This window comes from Odontomachus brunneus, unplaced genomic scaffold (genome assembly GCF_010583005.1).
Source record: "Odontomachus brunneus isolate Ranch 3 - 2012 unplaced genomic scaffold, Obru_v1 Obru_scaffold_133, whole genome shotgun sequence".
Classification (NCBI taxonomy): Eukaryota; Metazoa; Arthropoda; class Insecta; order Hymenoptera; family Formicidae; genus Odontomachus; species Odontomachus brunneus.
The window spans coordinates 324,790-347,091 of NW_022639583.1; the positions used below are offsets into that span (position 1 = coordinate 324,790).

General features: G+C 43.3%; 1 protein-coding gene across 4 annotated transcripts in view; it reads right to left on the bottom strand.

Moving 5' to 3' along the window:
* Positions 1 to 2,680: 2,680 nt before the first annotated feature.
* Positions 2,681 to 22,302, bottom strand: part of LOC116850057 (Krueppel-like factor luna) — a 570,824-nt gene continuing 551,202 nt past the window's right edge. For all 4 annotated transcript variants that reach the window (XM_032827867.1, XM_032827866.1, XM_032827869.1 and 1 more), the window contains one exon: positions 2,681 to 8,549. In XM_032827867.1, coding sequence (XP_032683758.1) covers positions 8,374 to 8,549 — 176 coding nt within the window. In that variant the 3' untranslated portion in view covers positions 2,681 to 8,373. The remainder of the gene's footprint in view (positions 8,550 to 22,302) is intronic.

Here is a 22,302-nt window from a genome sequence, read left to right on the forward strand (position 1 = left end):
CAGCCCCAAGAAGAAGTGCAGAACGACGCTCGCTTTCAACGAGATGTGATCGATCATATTTCGCGGTCTTTTTCGGGAGTGACGACGGCGGGATGTCCGCATAGAGTGGGGAGCGTGAAGTCGCGCAGAAAACCGACTTATCATTCGATATTAAATGGTTCTTTCCTTTCTTTCATTTTTTTATAACTTGAGATAATTACTGATGATACTTTTCGTTGTCATGATTTATATCGATGGACAAGTGTGATAAGTAGAGAAGCAAGTGAAGAAACACGTGGAAAAAGTAGCGATCATAGAATTAGTGTAAGAAGAAAAGAACGGAAAGATGATGAGGAAGAAGAAGTAACGCCGAGAGAAAGGAGCGACGGCTGCGCAAGCGCATTCTTCCTTACTACAGTTATATCCTTCAACGGCAAAAGAGCTGCGATTATAAGAACATTACATCTGGCACTCGTTCTCTTTTACACTCCCTCTCTCTCTCTCTCTCTCTCTCTCTCTCTCTCTCTCTCTCCCATTCGCGCATTTTTTGTTCGTTTTATCTCATAGTACATAAAATACTCCCTTAAAGATTTCCACGGCTTTCCGCGCTCAGGATCACACGTAATAAATCACATTATCATAATATGTTAATATTCACAGTTATACAAATAGAGATGTATACGCAAAGAGGTACAGAATTTTGGAAAAACGATTTTCGCTTACGTACATCTGTCCCTGACTTTTCCTCCTCTCCCTTTCGCTCTCGCGCTCTCTCTCTCTCTTTCCCGTGCCTTTCAACCCTTTCACACACATACACAAACAATACACACACATACATACATACATACATACATAATCTCTCTCTCTCTCTCTCTCTATTTCTCTTTCTTTCACTTGCAAAGATCATACTTCGTAATATTTCATTCACTCCGCCTCTCGTTACGCGTTCGCGCACACTCTCTTATGTACGTACACGAAGAAACGTCAATCATCGACAGTAAATCCCGACTAAAACATAGAACGCCGTCGCATGCCTGTATAAAATCCCTAAAAATACTATCCTACTATAAATTATGTTGTTGGATGACGTTAGTGACTGTGCGGTGACTGTTGGCTCGTATCCCTTTCGTTTTCCCCTTCGATGTCCGACTTTCGTCGCGAGGAAAGTTTCATCCCCGACTGGACGCGCTTGCTCGTTATCGACCACGTCTCTTTCACTTGTTCTCATCATCTCTGCTTTTTGTTATGCCGCGCCTATCGTCGCGGCTATCGGGAACTCGACCCGAGATCGAGGAGACGATTCGCGACGATGAGAAGCGATCGCTCGAGCGAGACTCGAAAATCGACCGAAATTATTTCTGTTCTCGTTTTAGGCCCCGAGATTACGTCTGTTGATACGTGTGTGTCTGCTTGTTCGACTGTGTCTTGTGAGAGATGCGAGTTCTTTTTTTTTTTTCTTTTTTGTCAAAGGAATGCGTTTTACAAGGCTAGAAAAATCTCTCCGTATATCGTATCTTCGGTTATTATTATTAATCTTGTACAACGGAAAAACGTCAATAATATAATTGGTAGTATGTTTACACACATAATATGTTGCCTCCGGTTACTTATGCATATTAGAAAATTACACGAAACGTTTGCCTTTATCTTACACTTATTTCACTATGAAACTCTTACTTACGTTAACAGATGAACATAAGCCTTTATACTCGCACAAATGATAAATACGCATTACGTTCCTAAGTAAAGTAGTCTAGAATTTTTCGTTTATCTACTTTTTCGAGTAAAAAAAAACAACACTAAGGAAACAACCTTAAAAATAAAATATACGAAGACTCTCGTTCAAGCCACTGTGTGTCTCTTTTCTATATTTTCTATTCGAAAACGACTTTCAATTTTTCCTCCCCTTTCATCTTTGTCCTCGCCTCCATTTTCTTCGATTACGTGCGTGTGTATTTGACTGTTTGTGGAGAATCATTCTTCATTTCGGGCCCTACGTTGTATCGTGTTCCCATGTATCGTGTGTCTGTTGTACGTCTGACAGCTCGTAGAAGTACGGCCACCGTCAGTGCCGTGGTAATTTAGAAAATGCCTCGGAATCGTAGATCGTTCACCTGTTCGTGACTATTTCGATGAATGCGTTGAGCATGTGTATATGTGTACGTGCATCATGTACATGAAATAGAGACACGGAGAAGGACGGACGCCTCTTAATACACTGCGCCCTTGATTTTTGTTTGTTTATTTAACTCGTTGCACGATTTTTACAAGTCTTTAAATGCCAAAGGTCACTTTTTAAAAATATAAGTTATATCATCTTTGTTTTTTCTCATTAATCTTTCGCTCTCGCGTGTCTTGTCTTTCTTTCTTTTTCTCCTTTTCACCTTCTTTCTCTCTCCCTCCCTCTCTCTCTCTCTCTCTCTCTCTTTCTCATTCTCTCTCTTTTTCTTTCTCTCACACACACACACACACACACACACACACACACACACACACACACACACACACACACACACACACACCATTTTTTCTCATACATTCACTCTTTCATTCACATATTGCCACTTGTATTACTAACTTTCATCATATTTCTCGCTTTTTCAGCTTTCTTTATCTCTCTCTCTCTCTCTCTCTCTCTCTCTCTCTTACTGTTCTTTTTAAGCCTTTCCTCATAAAATCCTTGTATCATTAGTAGTACTCGTTTTTTTTTTCATTACCTATTTAACTTTTCTCTAACGGGGGAAGATAATTCCCCAAAAATAATATTAGTTCTATCAGTTCGGTTATCAGTGTAGCGTTTTGAGTGCGTATTTGGCAACACATGACGTCCGCAATGTACATACGAACGCAAAAAGAAAATTGATGACTTGGTTGACCTTTAAATAAGATTTGCTTCTCGTCGATATTGTCACTTTCGTTGAAAATAGATAAATAAATATACAATTCTTGCGTAGACTAACTGCAGAACAATTTAAAAGGAAACGGTAAACATGAAAACATGCGAAGAATTATCACAGGAATATCTTTTCTGTTATAAAGCAGGGGTTGTAATTTTTGCTGAAAAAGAAAAATAAATTTTGCAGCGGACTAACTGTAGAAAAAACTAAGAAGAAACGTTAACAATAAAAACGTACGAAGAATTGTCGCAGGTATATTGCAGACGTTCTGCATTGCGACAAATCGATAATTAATACTTCTTTTTTCTCGTAATCGTTACAGTAGTAGTAGTAGTAGTAGTAGCATCGAATTTCTGTTCCTTCCACTCGTACGGTGGTAAATGCTTCGTAATTTACGTGGTTACAGCTATCTAGCGTCACGCTCGTTGCAGTTCCCTGTTGCCGCAAGTATTTGTTATTTATTATTAACATTACCGTATTAAAAGGGGGCTCATACCTGTTTCTTGGCTTTCATTCCATTTGCAATTCGTTCATTCTACGTTGACATCTCCGGGGGCACTCATTATACAAATTCCGCAAAACTCGACCGATGTCGCTCATTTGTTCCGTCGACTTCATTTTCTCCGATTTGTTCTTTCTGCTTCTATGCTCTTACTTTTTTTCTACATAAAGCTAATCGAGTCGCGCCGCACTCTTCATGTCCGTTCTCCCTGCCATCCTCTTCCTTTCTCTCCCTCTCTCGCTCTCGTTCTTTCTCATTCTCTCTCTTTCGCTCGTTCTCTCTTTCTCGCTTTCTCCGACTCTCTCGCATCCTCTCTTTCTTTTAAAGTCGTGTAATTTACAGTTACTATACAACATGACTGAAAATACCTTAGACCACGATAATACAATCATAATCGTACAGTGTTTTTTACTTTTTTTTTTTTAATAACTTAATTTTATTTATGCGCTCTTTTTATTCTTTATTCCACGGTATTCATTTTTCGTTCCTCTTGTACGCGAGTATCATAAAACACTTATGTTCACTTATCATATCTCGTACGACGATACTGCTTCTTCTAAGGTTTCTTAGAGTTTTCTTAGGTACTTACATCTCTACCTATGTATAACCATCTACCTACATATATTTATATATTTATATATATAATATTTTCTCTCTTTCTCTTTCGCGCTCCCTTTCTATCTGTCTCAAACATGCACACGCTCTATATCCGTTCATCAATCTATTGATCTGCCTATCTAAATGCCTATCTAACGATTTAGCTAACCATCTACCTATCTAAACGTCTAGCTACTTTTTATTTATATTAGAAGTGTCCGCGCTTGTGTCACACCCCTCTCTCTCTCTCTCTCTCTCTCTCTCTCTCTCTTTCTCTCTCGCTCTCTCGCTCCCCCGCGCGATAAATTTTTCAATTATCCGTGCGATTTCGCGAGCGCGCGCGCACGCACGCACGCGGTCGCCTCCGATCTCGTTTTGAAACGACACGCTCGCGTCGCTCGCTTAGCGATATATCTATAGAGCTCGTTGGTCGCGCCATGATTGGAAATTACCGGGAGACGCTCGTCGTGACGACAAGGACCTTTTATCCGCGGGAGAGGACGGGGCGTCCCTCTTCTCGCGCTTCCGACTCACCACCCGATCACGACTAAATACGGAATCCAGCTGCGGAGGTAACGCGAGCAGTCCGAGGGCCGAATTATACACGCGTGGACTCCGGCTCTAACGAGAGAACCGCGCGATTATGACCGTTGTCTTCGGTATTACTTTCGTTTCCAGCGGCCGGACATGAAATTTAACGAGAGGCCGTCGAGGTCAGAGACGAGACTTCGCGAATCTTTTGCGCGGTCGTTTCTTTTTATTCTCTTGTACACTTACCCTACACTTGCGCTCTCAGTTTCATTCTCTTTCTCTCTCTCTCTTTCTCTCTCACTTTTTCTCCTCTCTCTTTCTCTCTCGTTCTCTTTCACTCTCACTTTCTCTCTCTCTCTCTCTCTTTCTCTCACCCTCTCTCTTTCTCTCTCGGAAAAGAAGATCGGGGTGGTTGGTGAGGGGGCTCTGGGTGGGGAGAGGTGAGGGTGCAGGAGGGGGATGTCGCGAGTGCGACGACGACCACGGTATCCGAATATGGCTATCAAAAAGACGTCTGTGGCTTCACGGCCGTTTATATATATATATATCCTAAAATTGTAAATGCTACATATATATATATTTATTTATTTATAATTAATCATGAACATGGTAACAAATAATGAAACATTGAAAAAATTGCACAATATACAAACTCAGTGTTCCGCTCGTCTCTTACCTTGGATTCCTCACCTTTCTGCGGCTTGGAATTAACCCACGGCGCGTACTCGCATGCAACATTCACTCACTCACGCATATCCACACACATGCACATATACACGCACGCACACGCACAACACACACACACACATCACACATGCAGAGACACGTATACACGCGCGCATTGACGCCCCACGCAAACACACACAGACGCACTCTCGCAAGCATTACACATGCATTCGCACGAAACCGTGCCGACACTCGTCAGTCGGGCTTACTCAATAGGTACGGTATCATTAGGTTCTACGTGCGTATCAATTAATTTATTTGGCCACTGAACATTTAAAATTTAGTTAATTTCTTTCTCATCTCTTCGGCTATTCCGTCTCTTATGTCAGGCGAGAGAGGGTCATAGCTTCTCGAAGTTCCCTCCTTCCCTCGCTTTTTTTGATGAGTGCGCGCTGCAACGATTTTCCTTCGCGATCTTTTCTGTGCGCATTTTTTTGCCCTTTTCTTTTTTTCTCTTCTCTTGTTTTTCTCGGTGGCGTCTGCACCGGAATGTACCCGATCGTATCGTTGGGCGCGCGGTGTACATCTCTTAATTATATAATGTATCGTAATGTTGGGACCTCCTGACACAGATCGATGACGCGCGAGACGAGACGAGCGATCTCGTGACGACGTTCGGCGTTGCTCTGACGGAATCGATGACGCGCTCGCGAATACACGGGAAAAGAATCATAAGGGCTGTCCGACGTCGATCTCTGCATGCGCGAGGCGGGGAATAATTCGCGAAATGCTCGGCTACATGAAGAGTGCACGAAAGTCTTATGCGTATCATTACTGCCCGTATATATCATCTTTATCTACATTGTTTCGCAATGAGAGAGTATGACGAGAATATTAAAAAATATATTATATATATTATTTGTATTCTGCTGAGTTTCTCGCGTGATGATCGTCCCGACGAATGCTTCCCCCGCTCGCGCACGCTCCGAGATAACGTCCCTACAGAGCCGGACAAATAAATGTGTGAGAGAGAATGCCTCTCTGTGCTCTCTCTCTCTCTCTCTCTCTCTCTCTCTCTCTCCTCGTTCCTCTCACCGCGGCATGCAAGGCTCGGAGAAAATCTGTCACATAAGAGCGTGAAAATTACCTCTGGGGGTAGCGTCGCGATCGCGACGAATCGTGTGCGCAACGAGTAACTTTATCGACTACGAACTCGGAAAGCTCAGGTGCAAATTGGCATTGAACGGAAATCAGCCCTAAGTGGCAAAGCGAAAACGGTCGGACCGCGCCTCTGTGACAACCCCGCAAATCCAAGTGTGTTATCTTGGCTGAATCTCTTTTTCCACGCTCTATCGTTTCCTATCATTTCGCGTCATTTGACACGTGCATGAACGCGTATGAAATTACAATTCGTCTTAAACGTGCGTTAAATGACGGAACTTGGCGGGAGAGAGCCTCAGCCGGATCGTCGAGAAGTAACACACTTGGACGCGCAGTGGATCTTCTTCGCGCGCGACTTCTAACGGCAGAGCGCGGCATAGCGGGAGAGTCGGCGCGGCATAATTGTAATTCGCACTGTAAATTCGGGATTAGCGCCCCGGCACCGCTAAATCTCGCTGCCGTCGAAACTGGCCGAAATCACGTATTCAATTACCGCGCCGCGTGTCCGCATCGACTCTCCGTTGCGGGGGCGGTGTGTTGGGGCTTGTTGTATATCGTATCGTGGGGACACGACGACGACGACGACGACGACGAGGACGAGAGCGAGGGCGATGGATCCGCGAGCGGCCGCGTGAACGCGAGACTTCAGCCACGAGGGCTGACCTCGCGTCGAGCTCCCGAAGAAAAGCAAGAGAGAAAGGAAAGAACGTTTGGCACCGACAGTCTGCATTTATTGTCCTCGCGAAATCCCTACGTTTTTCTCTAGTTTTTTTTTCTTTTTCTTTAGTGCGACGCCGCTCGCGGACACCACCCGCGACGACCATCGTCGGCTCGCTCGTCTCTTCTTCGTTTGCTTCGTTTGTCTTTCTTCATATTGTTCTCTTTTCGCTCTCTTTCGTGAGGGGCAGACGATTCGTGTGGTGCAGAGCGCGTGTTACGTTCTTCGTCGAATATTGCAATTGAATCGCGAGCGAGTATCCGCGCTCGTGCTTGCGCGCCGCAGCGACGATTTGAGGATCGACGAAAACTTAGGCTTTCTCCCCGATCGATTCTCTCTCTCTCTCTCTCTCTCTCTTTTCCTCGCGCTTCCTCCCCTTCTCGAGGACCTCTCTCCGTTCGCGAAGTCGCGGCTTGAAATCCTCGACGGTAGCGCCGATCTTAGAATGTAACGAATTGGCAGTGATTGACGTCTCTCGTGCGAGACTTCCCCCGTGCGTGCGTGGCTCGGGCGATTCTTCTTCTTCTTTTATTCAGCTACTCCCTTCTCCGGAGGCCTCTTTCTCTTATATTACGTTGGCTGCAGTCTCTTGCTGGATCTTTGCTAACCGTCGACGTTTCCGTCTCCTCAAATTCGCACGAGTTACCGGGGCCGAAGATTCGTTTCGCGCCATACATTTAGCTCTTAGGGACGAATGTTATCGATCGCGTATTTATATATATATATATATATATATATATATATATATCTTCCCCCCTCCTCTTTTCTCTCATTCCTTCCTCGTTTTTTTGCCTCTTCACACTGATCTGATGTTAGTTCACAACGCGAAAATGCGTGACTCTTCTCGCTCAACTCATTATCCCCTCGGCCGATCGGCCGATTGCTCGTCAAGCTTCCTCGTTATCATGGTTACGTCAAAATAGCCTCCGTGCGTCTCGTCTTAGACACGAACTCGATCTTCAATCGTCTCGGTACGACGTCTCGCTGATCATCGATCTTCACGACAGCGATCCCCCTCCCGAGAGGACGAATTCGCGCCGAATTTGAGCGGAATTCGACGTCTCTCGTCGGATATCGCCCTAATGAAGCGACTTGTGTAGATCTCTGCGGTCGTGATGGTTGTTCGTCGAGTGTAGATACGCGACGGGGTCGATCCTCTTCTACTTGCGGCATGCTACTGGTGACCCCGGAAGATACTGGATCGCGTGATTCCCCCGCGCAGACGTCGAAGATCCCCGCGATCTTCACGAGGAAGAAGTCCCGACGGTCCTGGCCGCGGCCGAGTGTGACGCGCGACCGGGACCGTCCGCGGAGACGATTGATTACAGGTGTCTCTTCATGTGGAGAGCTAGATGGTCGCTGCGGGAGAAGCATCGGTCGCAGTGCCGGCACTTGAACGGCTTCGCGCCGGTGTGCTTGCGGTAATGGCGCGTCAACTCGTCCGAGCGCGCGAATCGCCACTCGCAGCCCTCCCAGCTGCACTTGTACGGCTTCTCCCCTGAAACAGAAGATGGGAAAACCACTTTAACGAGTCTGCCGGAGGTGCACGCATGCCTACTTGATTCTCCGGTGATCACCGGCGGCCGATTGTAACCGCGGGACTGCATTTTACTCCTGACCAACTCTACGTCGTTACAAATTTCAGTCATTAAGGGGATATTCTACTTTGTTGAGTCTGAAAAATGCTCGTTTTCAAGAAATGTTCTAGAGAAAAATATTGAAGCAATTAAAATACGCGATTGTTTCACAAGTATTTATTGATTTTTATGAAATATAATGGTATTTTTGATAATGTAAATTATCCAGTGGGTCGTATGTAGATGGCGTTAAAGTGAAGATTGCTAAACAATACACCTTCACATGATGTGATTGAGAGTCACTGGTTGATCTGAGATGTAAAAACAAAGTTATCTCAATCTATTCGTGCATCAGTTGAATTGACAGACACGACAAGCAGTCGTGTTTGTCAAATAAAATGAAAAAGACGAAATTATCCAGTTTCAAAGAATTAATTATTCTTACGGATGAGATGAACGATTGATTGAATAAATGAAGAACTGATTCGGTATTTTTGAAGACATCTAACGATTTTTATTGTTATTTTTCCCTTGATATCTAAACTTTCCAGGAGTATTCAATGAAAAAATTACACTAATCTAATAATAGAATCGCCATATATTCTGTAAATAGGATAATTGGCATAATTTCTAATGTCTTAAGTTATACTGAGAAAAAAGCAGTTGGATCGACAAAATCGGCTTTCGAAGAAATACTAAGAAATTTATTAAAGAAATCACGCGTTAGTACAACAGTAAGCAATAAATAATAATCGCGTTGATGTAGTCTTATTGACCAACTCGTAATCATTGAATCAATTCATATATATGTAGCTCATCGCAACAGCTTTGTTCAATTCGTTCAATCGACTAAAATGTGTCAAAGTCCCATTAACTCAACCACTCTTTTCTTCTCAGTATACAACCAACATGAATAGCTTTATTCTAATTTTGTTGTAGCAATGAAGTCAAGATAGATGATCAAAATTTTCAGATTATCTGGAAATATATATTATTATTATAGTAAATGGATTTGCGAAAAAAGCGCTTCACATAACTAAACGATTCACAAAAAGCTAATCGTAGGTTTCCCTTTGTGACATTTTAGAATGATCACGGACGTAGATTGTAAAATTGACGTCGGAAAAGTTGTCCTGTTTTTTTTTTTGTGACCTTCAATGGACAATCTTCCTGATTGTACGTCATTGTGCTAAACCGCGTACAAAGAACGTCACATCGAGCGCATTTGTTTAATTTCGACGAACCACCGGCCATTGTCGATCGCGCAGTTTGCACAAAGCATAATGCCGTATAACGTCCGCCTGTGCGGAGATAAGCGAAACCGCGGAGTTCCAGTTCTACTTGAGAAAGCTCGTTCGTTCAATGTTACGGTCCCAGACACCGCAGGAGCTTCCTTGATCGCGCGATAGTAAACGTAACGCGATAGGCATAAGCTTGTAGAGCAAATGCGATTCAATAGATTTCCGCGAGACGATATGGGGATTGGACGTTATTATCCCCCTAAACAGGCTATCAAAGACAATGAGTAGTATCTAACGTCGTTAACTACGAAGCGCCGGCGCCGTTGACGACGACGACGACGACGACGACGGGGTCTCGGCTCCGCGTCCGACTGCCGGCACAATAGCGGCAGCATGCGGCGGGCGCGCGATACAAATCCGCAGCGTCGCAAACCCGAGGTAATCTCCGGGGATTGTGCCGCGGCGATTGAATCTGATTTAAAAACCGATATAACTACGAAATCCGCACAATACCGCTCGTCCATCAGCGCTGAGCCGCGACACGTGTGGGAGACATTAGGGATTGTCCCGTGGGGGGGAAAAAAACAAAAAGAAACGCAACACGTGCGCGACTGCGTGCGCCGAGACGGCGCGCCGTTGCCGTGCCGGTGTCGAGCCGAAAGGAGGAACGATGTATTATTAACCCCCGTAAATAATCCATTCGGTAATATAGAAGGCGGCTGACGTTGATGAGGCCGCGCCGGAGAAGAGACAATGCGGGGTCACCACCTGTGGCGCGATGTTAGCGAGCTTAACAAGCCGAGGGAGTTTCGCAGCGTGGAAAGAGAAGCGAGGGGCGCGGGGGTGGGAGAAAGGGGGAAGAGGGTGGTTGAATCGGAGGCCGCGAGAACGACTGCGAGCCCCCATACCCGCCGTTAAAACGCGACCCTGTCGGGGAAGGAGCGGCTGGCGTCGCGTCGCCCTCGCCGACGTATCGCGACTCATCGACCTCGCGATAACAAACGACGCTCTCGTCACACTTTATAGGCCTGTTCTGCGCGGTTATATTCTCTGTTACGCTTTTTTCATTTGGAATGGATGGTACGGGATACGCGTTTAAAATCTCGCGGCTGGACAGGAGAGGAAAATCGCGAGAAGAGCACAGAGAATGGGTATGAAAAGAATGAGGCTTGGCCGTGTATGTGTATATGCACTGTGAATCGTATCACGTGTTGTCTTTTGTTTTTCCTGTATGTTTCATTCGTCGTGCACTTGTGGTTTTGGTTTCATTCAGACTGGTCGATTTTGAAAGGAGCCCTCTCGCGAGCATATTTGCGTGGTTAACTAATTTAAGGTGGTTGTATCGTGAAACGAATTTCGTGAGAATTTGATGAAACTTGCACTATACATAAGTAAGCAGTAAAATATTATCCATCTGTTATCGTGCAATTATAAACAACTGAGATATTTGCAACTAAAGTTGATATTTTTATATATGGCCCTTGAGATCCAGAGAAGAAATCATAGTGATGACAACTATAAATTGACAACTATACACGTTTTGTACGCAGAGTTAAATGTATATAGTTCAGTAATAATATGTATATAGTTCAATAAACTATTTTATAATTATTGTAACTAAAGCATTATTATATATATATAATCATAGTAAATAGTTTATTAAACCGTATACATCCTAATTTGATGGAATACTACTAAGATGTTAAAAGCTAAAATATAAACATTATATACAAATATCTGAATTCTTGATTATTTTGTTTTCAAAATACAGCGATAGAATGTTCATAATTTAGCAACTCGCAATATGCGTATATACATAATATACACATATTTAAATATTTATATATATTATTTACAATTCTAATATATTTATAGCTCTAATATTTAAGTATTTATATTAAACTAATGCATAAATATAAAGTATTCATTAGAAAAATAAAAAAATAACAGCTTTCTCTCGTATCTGTAATATTTTATGTGTATGTGTATTTTTACCTCAATTCTGTTTCAGATTAACAGTAATACTTAGGCCCATATTAGTAATTATTTTTTCAGAGTTGAGTAGCTACAGATATAAATGTTATATAATTCAACTGAAAAACTAACTCAGAATAGAAATTTGAGAATCTCACATAAGACAAGTTTCAAGTAACAACTATTAATATTGTGAAATAAATGTAGAGGAAAGTAATCTTGTTTGATGAATAGTAAATTTATGAGTCGAAGCGTGCCAGTGAAGATACGGTACCTAGCGATATAACCACTTTAGACGCCAATGACGACTCCGAAGTACGGGGCTTGTACTTCAACAATGGGCGAGAAGTGAATCGTTTTCATTTAATGAATGCCGAGAGATAATGAAAAATTATCAAGCGTAGGGAAAGTTACAGGCGTAGGAAAGTTGCAGGCGAGGGGCATTGTCTCCTTGATTTAGACTTTCGGAGTGTCCGCGCGGACGTGTCTCTTGTCGCGATCTAGATACGTCCGTTGTAAAGTACTTTGAGCTCTCGCACTGAAATACGATCTTCTATTATTTTTGTCAAGGCACGAAATTTGTCGGGCATATCCGACTGCATCTAGGAACTGATGCGCGAGTATATTTTACAACACCGCCGTCGAGATAAAAGTAATACAAATACGTGTATAAAACCCCGGGGAGAAACGTTTAACACGTCGCCCACCCGCGGCTTTCATAAATCCGAAAAAGAGGCGGAATCCTCGGCACCACAAAGTGCTGCTTTTAGATTGCCGTGTCTGTTTGCAAGTTTACGTAGAAGGTACCGTTGTAATTTAAATGTAGCGTTTTTTCATTCATACAGCACGCCGCGTCCGCGAAAAGTAGATGTAACAGATTCCGTCATGAGCCTGTGTTCATTTCAGTCTCTCTTAGGCGAGCATGCTTTTAATCGATACTCTTGTTATTAACCTAGTGCAAAAAAAGAGGAACGTCAAATATATCGAAATTTATAATCTGGAAGCATCTCTGATTCTTTGTAAAAAATATCATATTGTAAAAACAGTATTTAATACGATAATAATAAAACAAAAATACTAATGCTCTAACACTAATTTTGGATATTTTTATTGTTTTGGTCTGAAAATACGGATATTTAAATTTTCAACATAAGATATATATGTATATGCAATATATATATTTCTTTATATTTAAATAATCGTATGTAGAGGACAAAGCAATAAGAATGTCTACGATTAAGAAGATACATAAACGGGAATTAGTATCCATTTATATCTCGTACGTAAAGCAAGATAAAGTAATAAACCACATACACATACTGAAAAAAATACTGAAAAAAATACTTGAAAATTTATTTGTGGAATATAAAGTTTATTCACAGGAGTAAATTTCATTTCACAAAAATAAATTTTATTTCACAGAAATGAACTTTCCATCTCACAAATAAATTTTCCAGTATTTTTTCCTCAGTGTATCGTCGCGAAGCCATTGGCTTTTATTAAATCACACAGTAATGAACATGAATTTATCCTACACAGAAAAAAATATTTAGTTGAATAAACTAAATCGAATATGAACGATTCAGAAATTCCGATGAAGTAACCCGAATTCTGTTTAAGTTAACAAGATGTTTGGTTGACTTAAATAGAATTCGAGTTACTTCAATCGGAATTTCTGGATCATTCATATTCGATCAAATATTTGGTTAATTCAATCAAACCTTTTTTTTCCGTGTAGTATTAATTATTTCCACATTCGCACTTGACAGCGCGATTGTCAATACAATCATAAGCTCAGAACTCCGGTAAAGAAATATAACGAGTAATCGAATTCGGGAGAACCTACACCCCTTTTCGCCCCAACTAACGCGATGTGTCACAATGATGTCGGTGCAAGTGACGTTTTCCCGAACGACATTCGTTGCCTCGTGAGAGGCGAAGGGTAGAGGGGCAGAGAAAAAAAATTTACATCGCGCTACCAAAGTTGTTCCAAGAGGGAGGGAGTGAGGGAGGGAAGTGCTACTAAGCAAGATCCCCTCTTTTCCTGCAAGTTTCTCATCCTCACTAGGAGAGGTGACGACGACAAATCCAGCCGAGACGTGGCGACGCATAACCAAATCCGTCCGCCCTTCGTCTCTGCCCGTCTCACAAACCCCCACCTGCATACACATCTCCGACTGGCTGTTTCCGGCGCCTCCGCCAACGACACCCGACATTCTAGGAGGCCGCGAATCTCCGGAAAATACGGCACACGTACTTGACGTACCTCACACCGTTCATACCCCGGCCGTCTCTCGCGCCCCTTTCGCATTTCGAGAAAACCAACCCCCGGATACCCGTCCGCTCCCGCGGTACCCTGTCCTCCGCAACCAGCTAGAGAAATGGCGACACGAATGCGCCTGGTTCCCTTCTCGAGGGCGGGAATTGCGGACTCGCGTCGGAAGGAAATTCCGGGAGCGATAAGGATAAACCGCGACGGGGTGGAAGGTGCCGGCAGCGCATGTATTACAAGTGGCCTGGCGGGCGGTGAGAAAAATTGTCGCCGACTCTACGGACTATTGGACTACCGCCGCTGCCGCCACCGCCGCCGCCATGGAGTTTCCGAGGGAAAAATTCTTGCTTCGTAGTGGTAACTTTCGTGAGGTATTGACGCGCGCATGTGCACATATACATGCACGACGTGTATCTCGTGGGTCTATCGCGATCTATCGTCATAGACACGTGAGTTCGCCAATATCGAGCGTCGTCCATATACAATCGATGTGGAGATATCTATTCTTGTTACACGGAGAAAACTGTTACGATTGTTATAACCTCACATTCTGATTATTTAACCATTATAATTTTTGTGGTTATCACTAATCAACATTTGTTTAGTCAAACACTCACCTTTGCCACCTTTCTTTAAAAAAAAAAAGAGAAGAAAATTAAAAAAACTGAAGATTTAAGTTTGTAAGTCTGAGAATTTGGAGATTTGCTCATAGAATAACTATAAAGTTGTCTTTTTTAATCAGTAAGATTGATATTCTAATTAGTTTTAATTATTTCGTGCCAAAAACCTAAATTTTAAATCCTGTTGGCAGGAACTGATGGAATTGCTGAGGAAAGTTATACGTTGACGTTAACCACAAGTTATGGATCAAATTTTTGAAAATGTATTTCAACAGCCACCAATATGGAAATTAGAGAGTACTATGGTTTCTACAATCCATTTGTATGTATGGGCAAAAAATAACAAATATTTGTTTGTGGCAACCGTATTTAGCCAAGTGATATCCCTACACGCAAAAAGCTAGCTTCTAGAGCTAAAAAATAGCTGTGGCAGATAAGATGTGTCACTGAAATAGGGACAGCTAATGTCGATACTACCGAAGCTAAATTTATTCATTGTTTAAGCTTAGGCGCTACAGCGAGAAATATTAGCTGCTAGAAATAAATGACTATAACAAATGATTGTAGTTGTACGGCAAACTTCTTTAATATATGCATACGATAAGAAATTTAGGAATAACTGTTATTTTCTTAGCTACTTGAAATAATGTGCATTTTTAATATCACCTAATATATTTATATTTCATAGCGAATGCATTTTAGCTGTCATAGCTAATTCTTAGCAGTAACAGCTAAACTATTAGTCTCTTAACTAAGTTTGAATCAGCTACCGCGGTTTAGCTGATATTACCAAGTCATTTTTTTGCGTGTAGTGTTTTCTCCGTATTCGAGAATGAATAAAGCATTCTCAGCACCGTAACCGCCGAACATGAAGCGGAATCGTCATTACAGCTCTCACCGTACGACAACAAGGACAACAACGGAGTGCACGAGTAATTCCGGCAAAAATGGTCTCGCCCGAAAAGCCGCCGGCGGAGAGTCGGCAGGTTAAACGCGAGAGCCACGAGCCACCCACGAGCGTATGCATTCGCGGCGGTAATGCAATTTTTCAAAAATCCCGAGAGCGACTACGTAATGTTCGATTCTACGGGCGAATTGAATTTTGCGTAGCCATGGCGACCATGGCGTAACGCTTTACATGACCGCAGGCGTTATCGCGAACGCGTGCCCCGCGCGTCTGCTCGGACGACGCGTATGAGCGTATTCACGGCGATCGTCCGGGACGCACGCAGGAAACGACATGTACGTGCAACGGGCATTGCGCATTTTATCGCCGCATAATGGCCTCCCGGCGGTTCGTTACCACCTACGCAATAAAGCCATATTAAACAAGACGGCTAACACGTTACCTCCCTTCTCCATCCTCTCGCGCTCTCCCCTTCCCTTCCTTCCCTATCCCTCCTCCCCTTTCTCTCTCTCCCCCCTCTCCTTTTATTTTGCTTTATTGACTTATGCCTTAGTTTATAACTCCTGCTTTACTCTATAATTTCCTTGCTTTGTTTATACACTCGTGATTAGTCATGTCAACCTTAAGCTAATTATATTAAATCTTAAGCTAATAATAACTCAATGTATCTTATTTTTATTGTTGTGTTTCTTCATACCTATTATATATATATTTTCTTATACTTTTCTATGCATAAGATTGGGTACTTCCGATTCTCGTAATTTCTATTTTTATTGTATGTAATCCGCCATCCTCTATTCGATTTATTGTAAACTCTAAGGGGTTTTCAACTCCAGAGTCTCAATAAATCCTCCCTATTTCTCTCGTCCACTCTAATGGACCTTTCCTTCTGCGCACGCCGACAACAAATATTACTAAAGGACGTGATATGGAAAACCACTCATTGCGTCCGCACCGCTTCAGATATTTTTAAATGCATATCAGCATATGTTCTGTTTATCGGAAGTCCCTTTCTTCCTGGTTCCGCCTCCCTCGTCTGCCTTCCTTCGCTTTCGCTGCTCTAGTTGCGTCGATAGTGAAGAAATAAATTTATGGATTCTAATGGCGAAAGAAAACAAGATTCACGTTTATCACTTCGCGAATATGTTTTGTATTTAATGATGTGGCTTTTATCATTTGTTTGGAAAAGAGAAGGAGAGAACAATCGGAACACTTCACGATAGCTGATAACCTTCGCCTCGAGTGTTTACACGCGGAAAATATGGCTTTACACGCATTACGCGAGCATAATTTGCGCGCAAACGGGGAAATTAGTTTTTTGAATATGACGAATTAGCCGGCGAGATTGCGCGCGGAGATGTTGTTGTAAAACGATGTGAAATTATTGCGGCAACTACATATTTCGCCGCGGTCAGCTTTTGTCGGGATACAATTCGCGCGCGTGCTGTTAAACGTTTAATCATTAATTTACGTTGGCGTATAACAGATTCCGGCGTGTTGTGTCATTTAAGCCGTTTGCAATCCGTCGCGTTGTTATTCGCGAGTAACGCGGCGGAACTAATGCGATTAGTTTATTACTTTTACAAAATACGCGACGATATATTAGACATTGTTCGTCGCGAATGTGCCGCGTGAAATAAAGCGTGAGATATATCATATTTCGAGGTACGTCGGGCAACGCAACGCTACGGCGGCACGGCGCAATCATGGCCCAGCATCGCTAAGGAAAGAGAGAGAAAGAGAGAGAAAGAGAGAGAAAGAGAGAGAGAGAGAGGCGGAGAGAGGACGGAAGAGAGATAGAGGGGTCGTTTCGTCCGGTTTTGATAAGTGGGTCTCGCGTGCGATTTAAGCAAAATTGTTATTGCGTAGCAGAACAATGCACGCTCCGCTAATCCGCATTTTATTATCGCATAATGACCCAACCCCGTTGTCGAGCGGTGCTTCGCCGCTTCTGCGTAATAGAGCGGCATTAAACCAGACGACTTAACCCCGTTAAAACGCCCCCGAACGCCACGCATTCTTTATCATCCCTCCGTTTCTCCTTCGTCCGTCGGCTGGCACGTGTAAATGCGTCGATGCGTTTCACCCTTTAACCCTTGTCGAGATATGTAAAAAAAAAAGTGAAAACGCCAGCCATTTGAATAATCTAATATAATCTGCTCTTATTTTCTCTTTCGTGTCTTCGCTCACAATCATTTTATTGATCAAATTTCGTCATTGATCAAAATCCGGTTAATAGCTTCCATCAACTTCATTGGAAGAGGAATGCTTTTCCGGTAAAAGTTCTTGCTTAATGATATAATATGAAATTACAGGAAATCTTCACAATAGGATTTCCATTTATGGGTGTTCGAATATTTTCCTTTTCACTGAAAGGAATTATCCGATAAAAAATTAACAAACGGATATTTCCGATTAAAATATCGATACATTTTTATATCCGATCAAGACATATTTGATTAAATTTAATCAAATACTTCTGATCATAATGACATTTCATCAGATAAACCGATCAAAAATTATGAACCGATATTTCTCATCGGATACAAAAATTCATCGGTATTTTGACCGGAAATATCCGTTTGTTAATTTTTATCAGATAACTTCTCTCAGTGATTGAATCAACAATACGTTTAATATTCAACACAAGAGGCACAATAATATTTATTTATAATTGATACCGAGCTTGCAGAGAAGAAGCGAACGCGATATTCGCGACATCCGCGTAAATTGTTATCTCGGACACGTTACCGTTCCCCTGCGCTCCCCTAATAAACATTATCCCTGGGAGAGTGAGAAAAGGGCTTGTCAGGAGGCACGCAAAAATATCGGCCTTTACCTTTGCATGTAAACGAGTCGGAATACCGAATCGTCCTGAGGCTAAAAACGCGGCACGCTCGCGTGCTCGTGAATAACGAAGTTAACGTCGTCTCGCGCCTTATACGGTATGCTGGAGCGTCCTTTCCGGCGGAAGGGCGATTTTTCTACGTCCTCCCTCCGCCAAGGACGGCGACGTTACACCGGCGAGAGTCCGGGAGCGCGGGTCGGTATTGCGTCGATATGTCAGTCCGTCCTGGCAACGTGTGCTCGTCGTCTTTGCATTTTATTAAGTCCGCCGCCGGCGAGGATGTATAGGGTACCTTCCGTCATGTCGCCGAGGGATAGGACAACCGGAATTTATGGCCGAGGATTCCGCCCCCGAGTCCGCCGCCTTTTACATCCGAGGACATTTTGCGCGAAAACGTTTCGGCGAATAGCGCGCGTCTAATACCGGAGGCCATCGCGAGCAGCCGCGTGACGGATCGCTCGAGGGACGGTCGACTTGAGATTTTTCCTCGAGAGGGTCCCGGAGAGAGAGAGAGAGAAAGAGAGAGAGAGAGAGAGAGAGAGAGAGAGGGAGAGAGAGAGAGAGAAACAGAGAGAGAGAGAGAAAGAGAGAAAGAGAAAGAAAGAGAGACTCCGCCGCGGAAAACACCGTTCTCTTCCCGCAATGCTCATTGTCGTCGGTGACTTGGCCGTATCGTGGGAGATACGGATAGGAACTTTTCTCGCGAGCGGGCTCCGCGAGGCGATCAATGACTGACGATCGATCCACTTCCGGGTTTAAGTAGGTAGCCGTGGAGGAAGCTTCTCCCCGCAGTAGGAACCGAATATATCGTGTTTCAGTTCCGGTGTCGCGTAACGACCTGGCTATCGAGTGATCTCGGAGCATGTAAAGCTCGTGATTGCGGGAAGTTGGGCTTTCGCGCTCTGCGTTTTCCCAGTCGACAAGTCCGCACACAGGAAAACGGCATTTTGCTGCCAATAAAAGCGATTGTTCGGTTTACTTCCCTTCTTTTGAGTAATGGTTATCTTCGACACAGAGTATCTTCTTGATGCAGTCAGCGATGTTGCCAGAAAAAAGCTTATTTGTATCGAGTGTCGAGGCATAATGTGCCAGATTGCTGATTTGTGATCACAAATGTAATCGCAAGTATATAGTCTCTTGCATACTGAGAAAATTTATTCGATAAAAAATTAAAACAAACAGATATTTTCAATCAAAATAAACCGATGAATTTTTGTATCCGATCAGAATATACGATTAAATTTAATCGAATATTTCATAATGACCTTTTGGCCTTTTGACGCCGTAACAGATCATTTATTTTGTAAAGGGTCTAGTACAATTGTACCAAAATTGATAACATTGCCAGTTAGTCTTATAATATACTCATCGCAAATTTTAGAAAATCTTATTATTATCAAAAGAAAAATGTGTATTTTTCGTTGAAATGTTAAACTTATTAGTGAAAAATATTTTCAATTTGATATTTGTAACAAACTTCTTATAGATTAGAGGATGTGTAAATTTATGAAACAAATAAATTATTTGATTGCAGCGTGTATGTTTCTATGTGCGCAGGAATGAGCGGCAGTGACGACATGTCGCGCAACCTCTCGCAATTTGTCCCGCACCTAGTACCGGGCACAGTCGCCTTGCACAGCCTTAATTTTGTTCTTGCCACACAAGCAATGACAATCAAATATATATATGATTTCCATAATTTTTATTGTGAGTGATCCTGGAAAGTCTGAAGCTGGGCAAAGTTCACACCCTGCAAAACTATCCGAATTCTGCAAAACTATCCGAATTAAAACGTGAAAAATAAATGTGCAAGTCACGAGACAGCTAAATAAATAAACAAGGACGACTGCTCAGAAAGGTCTATCTTTTAGGCATGTGAGATCTTTATTTTCTTTTTTTGTATTTTAAGCAAATCTTTGAAAGTTTTAAGTGTAATTTCGCGTTCATTGTAGTTATGCGCTTTAACTTTTATTGGTTTTATATTGGGTAATTATTTTCTTTCACTTTATTGCTCGGCCTCTTACAATATCGTACAAATTTTAGAACTGTTATACATCAACCGTGTTAACGTCTTTTCTACGTTTTGTCGCGACAGTGTATCGTGAATGGTCGATGACTTTGCGAGGGAATAAATTTTACATTCTCTTTTCTCGAATTCTAGTTTTGGGAGGAAATACGTCGAAAACTTATCTTTTTAGAACGAGATGGCTGTCACCACGAGCAAGAGAGAGAGAGAGAGAGAGAGAGAGAGAGAGAGAGAGAGAGGGAGAGGGAGAGGGAGAGGGAGAGAAAGAGAGACTCTTTCTTCCGAGAAATATCGTGCACTATAAAAGAGGAAATGCAAGAGGTATCTCTTTTACAAAAAGATTTTGCTTCATGCCCTCCGGGAAGAGAGATACGATTTTCTGGCACCGCCAACATAGTACTCGTACTTTACATTAGTCGCTTTTATGCACCTCGCGTCTCGCGTGCAATCTGAAGAATTTCTCGTAGTGACGCGTATCAAATTACGAGACGTATCGCACTCGTTCCTTTTTCGCATACCGAATTTCGGTGGAGCGCGATCCTTCCCTTTTTTCGCCGGTTCTTTTTGTCTTCTACCCCCCCTTCCCCCTTCCCCTCCACGGTCCCTTTCCATCCCCTCCTTTTTCTTTTCGTCGCGAGACAAGCCAAGGATAGAAACCTCCCTCCCTCCCATCCCGCACCCGTTTGTAGTCGGAATGAAAAATGGTGGGAGTAAGAAAGAGAGGGATTTCCTTTCAAGAAATATCGTGCGCTATAAAGGAGAAGATACGCTTGTGCGTTATATTCACAAAAAGATTTTCATTGCCCCCGCCGGCGTAGGAGATGAGATTTTCTGATGGCGCGTGCGATGCCTTGCATATTCAAAGACGCAGCCCCTCGCGCGAGAACCCTTTGCTCTCTAATGGCGCGTTTGCGAGGATTCGATCGCGTGTGATCGCGACGACGTCTCGCGTCGTGAGTGACGGGAGGCGAAACGGCGCGCCCGCGGTGTGTAACGACGATCCCCTCCGAGAAACGAGCGTCGTTCGTGCGACAACGATATCGCCTCCCGAAAACGCAAGGTCGATTATTTTCTTTCTGTCTCCTTTTCGCCAAGAGAGCGAGAGAGAGAGAGAGAACGCGCCGTGGATCTCCCCGCGATTAGAGTGCCGAATTCTGGTTTACGTCCAGAAATACTTGGCAGAGGAGAGCTTCTACGCCGCGCGGGCGCATTTAATACATCAGAGACCGTCGTACACCCGGGCCGGGTGATGGATCGTTCGAGGGACGGTCGAGACTATAGACATTCCCTGGGTGTGAGGAAAGGTCCGCGGAAAACAGCGCAGTTAGCCCTACCTACCGAGGCACTGAGAGGGTGGCACGTTTTATTTTTCTTTCGTTTTTTTTCTTTTTTCTTTTTTTTATTCGACGTTCCGCTCTGAGAGGAGAACGGCCCGGGATCCCCGCCGGGAATCGCGTGGGGTCCGAGAAAATTTTACGGAGCGCGCGATATCGCCTAGCCGCTTTCGCGAACGGGCGGATCTCGCGAAGGACGTTCCTTTCGCCTGTACATGAGACAGCGGCGCGCCGTTAGAAATGATAAACGAGAGACCCCATTCGGAAGTATCGTGCCGTGAAAACGCGCGTACTGTTACGTACCGCAACGCTTGCCACATATCCCCCGTAGAATTTTAGTCATATAATCCTCGACCTTGAAATTCCATAACCTTAAAAGTTTGTTCACTTCCTGATTATTCGATGCTTGGCTCCTAATCTAGACCCCAGCCATCAGAAATAGACAGTAGACA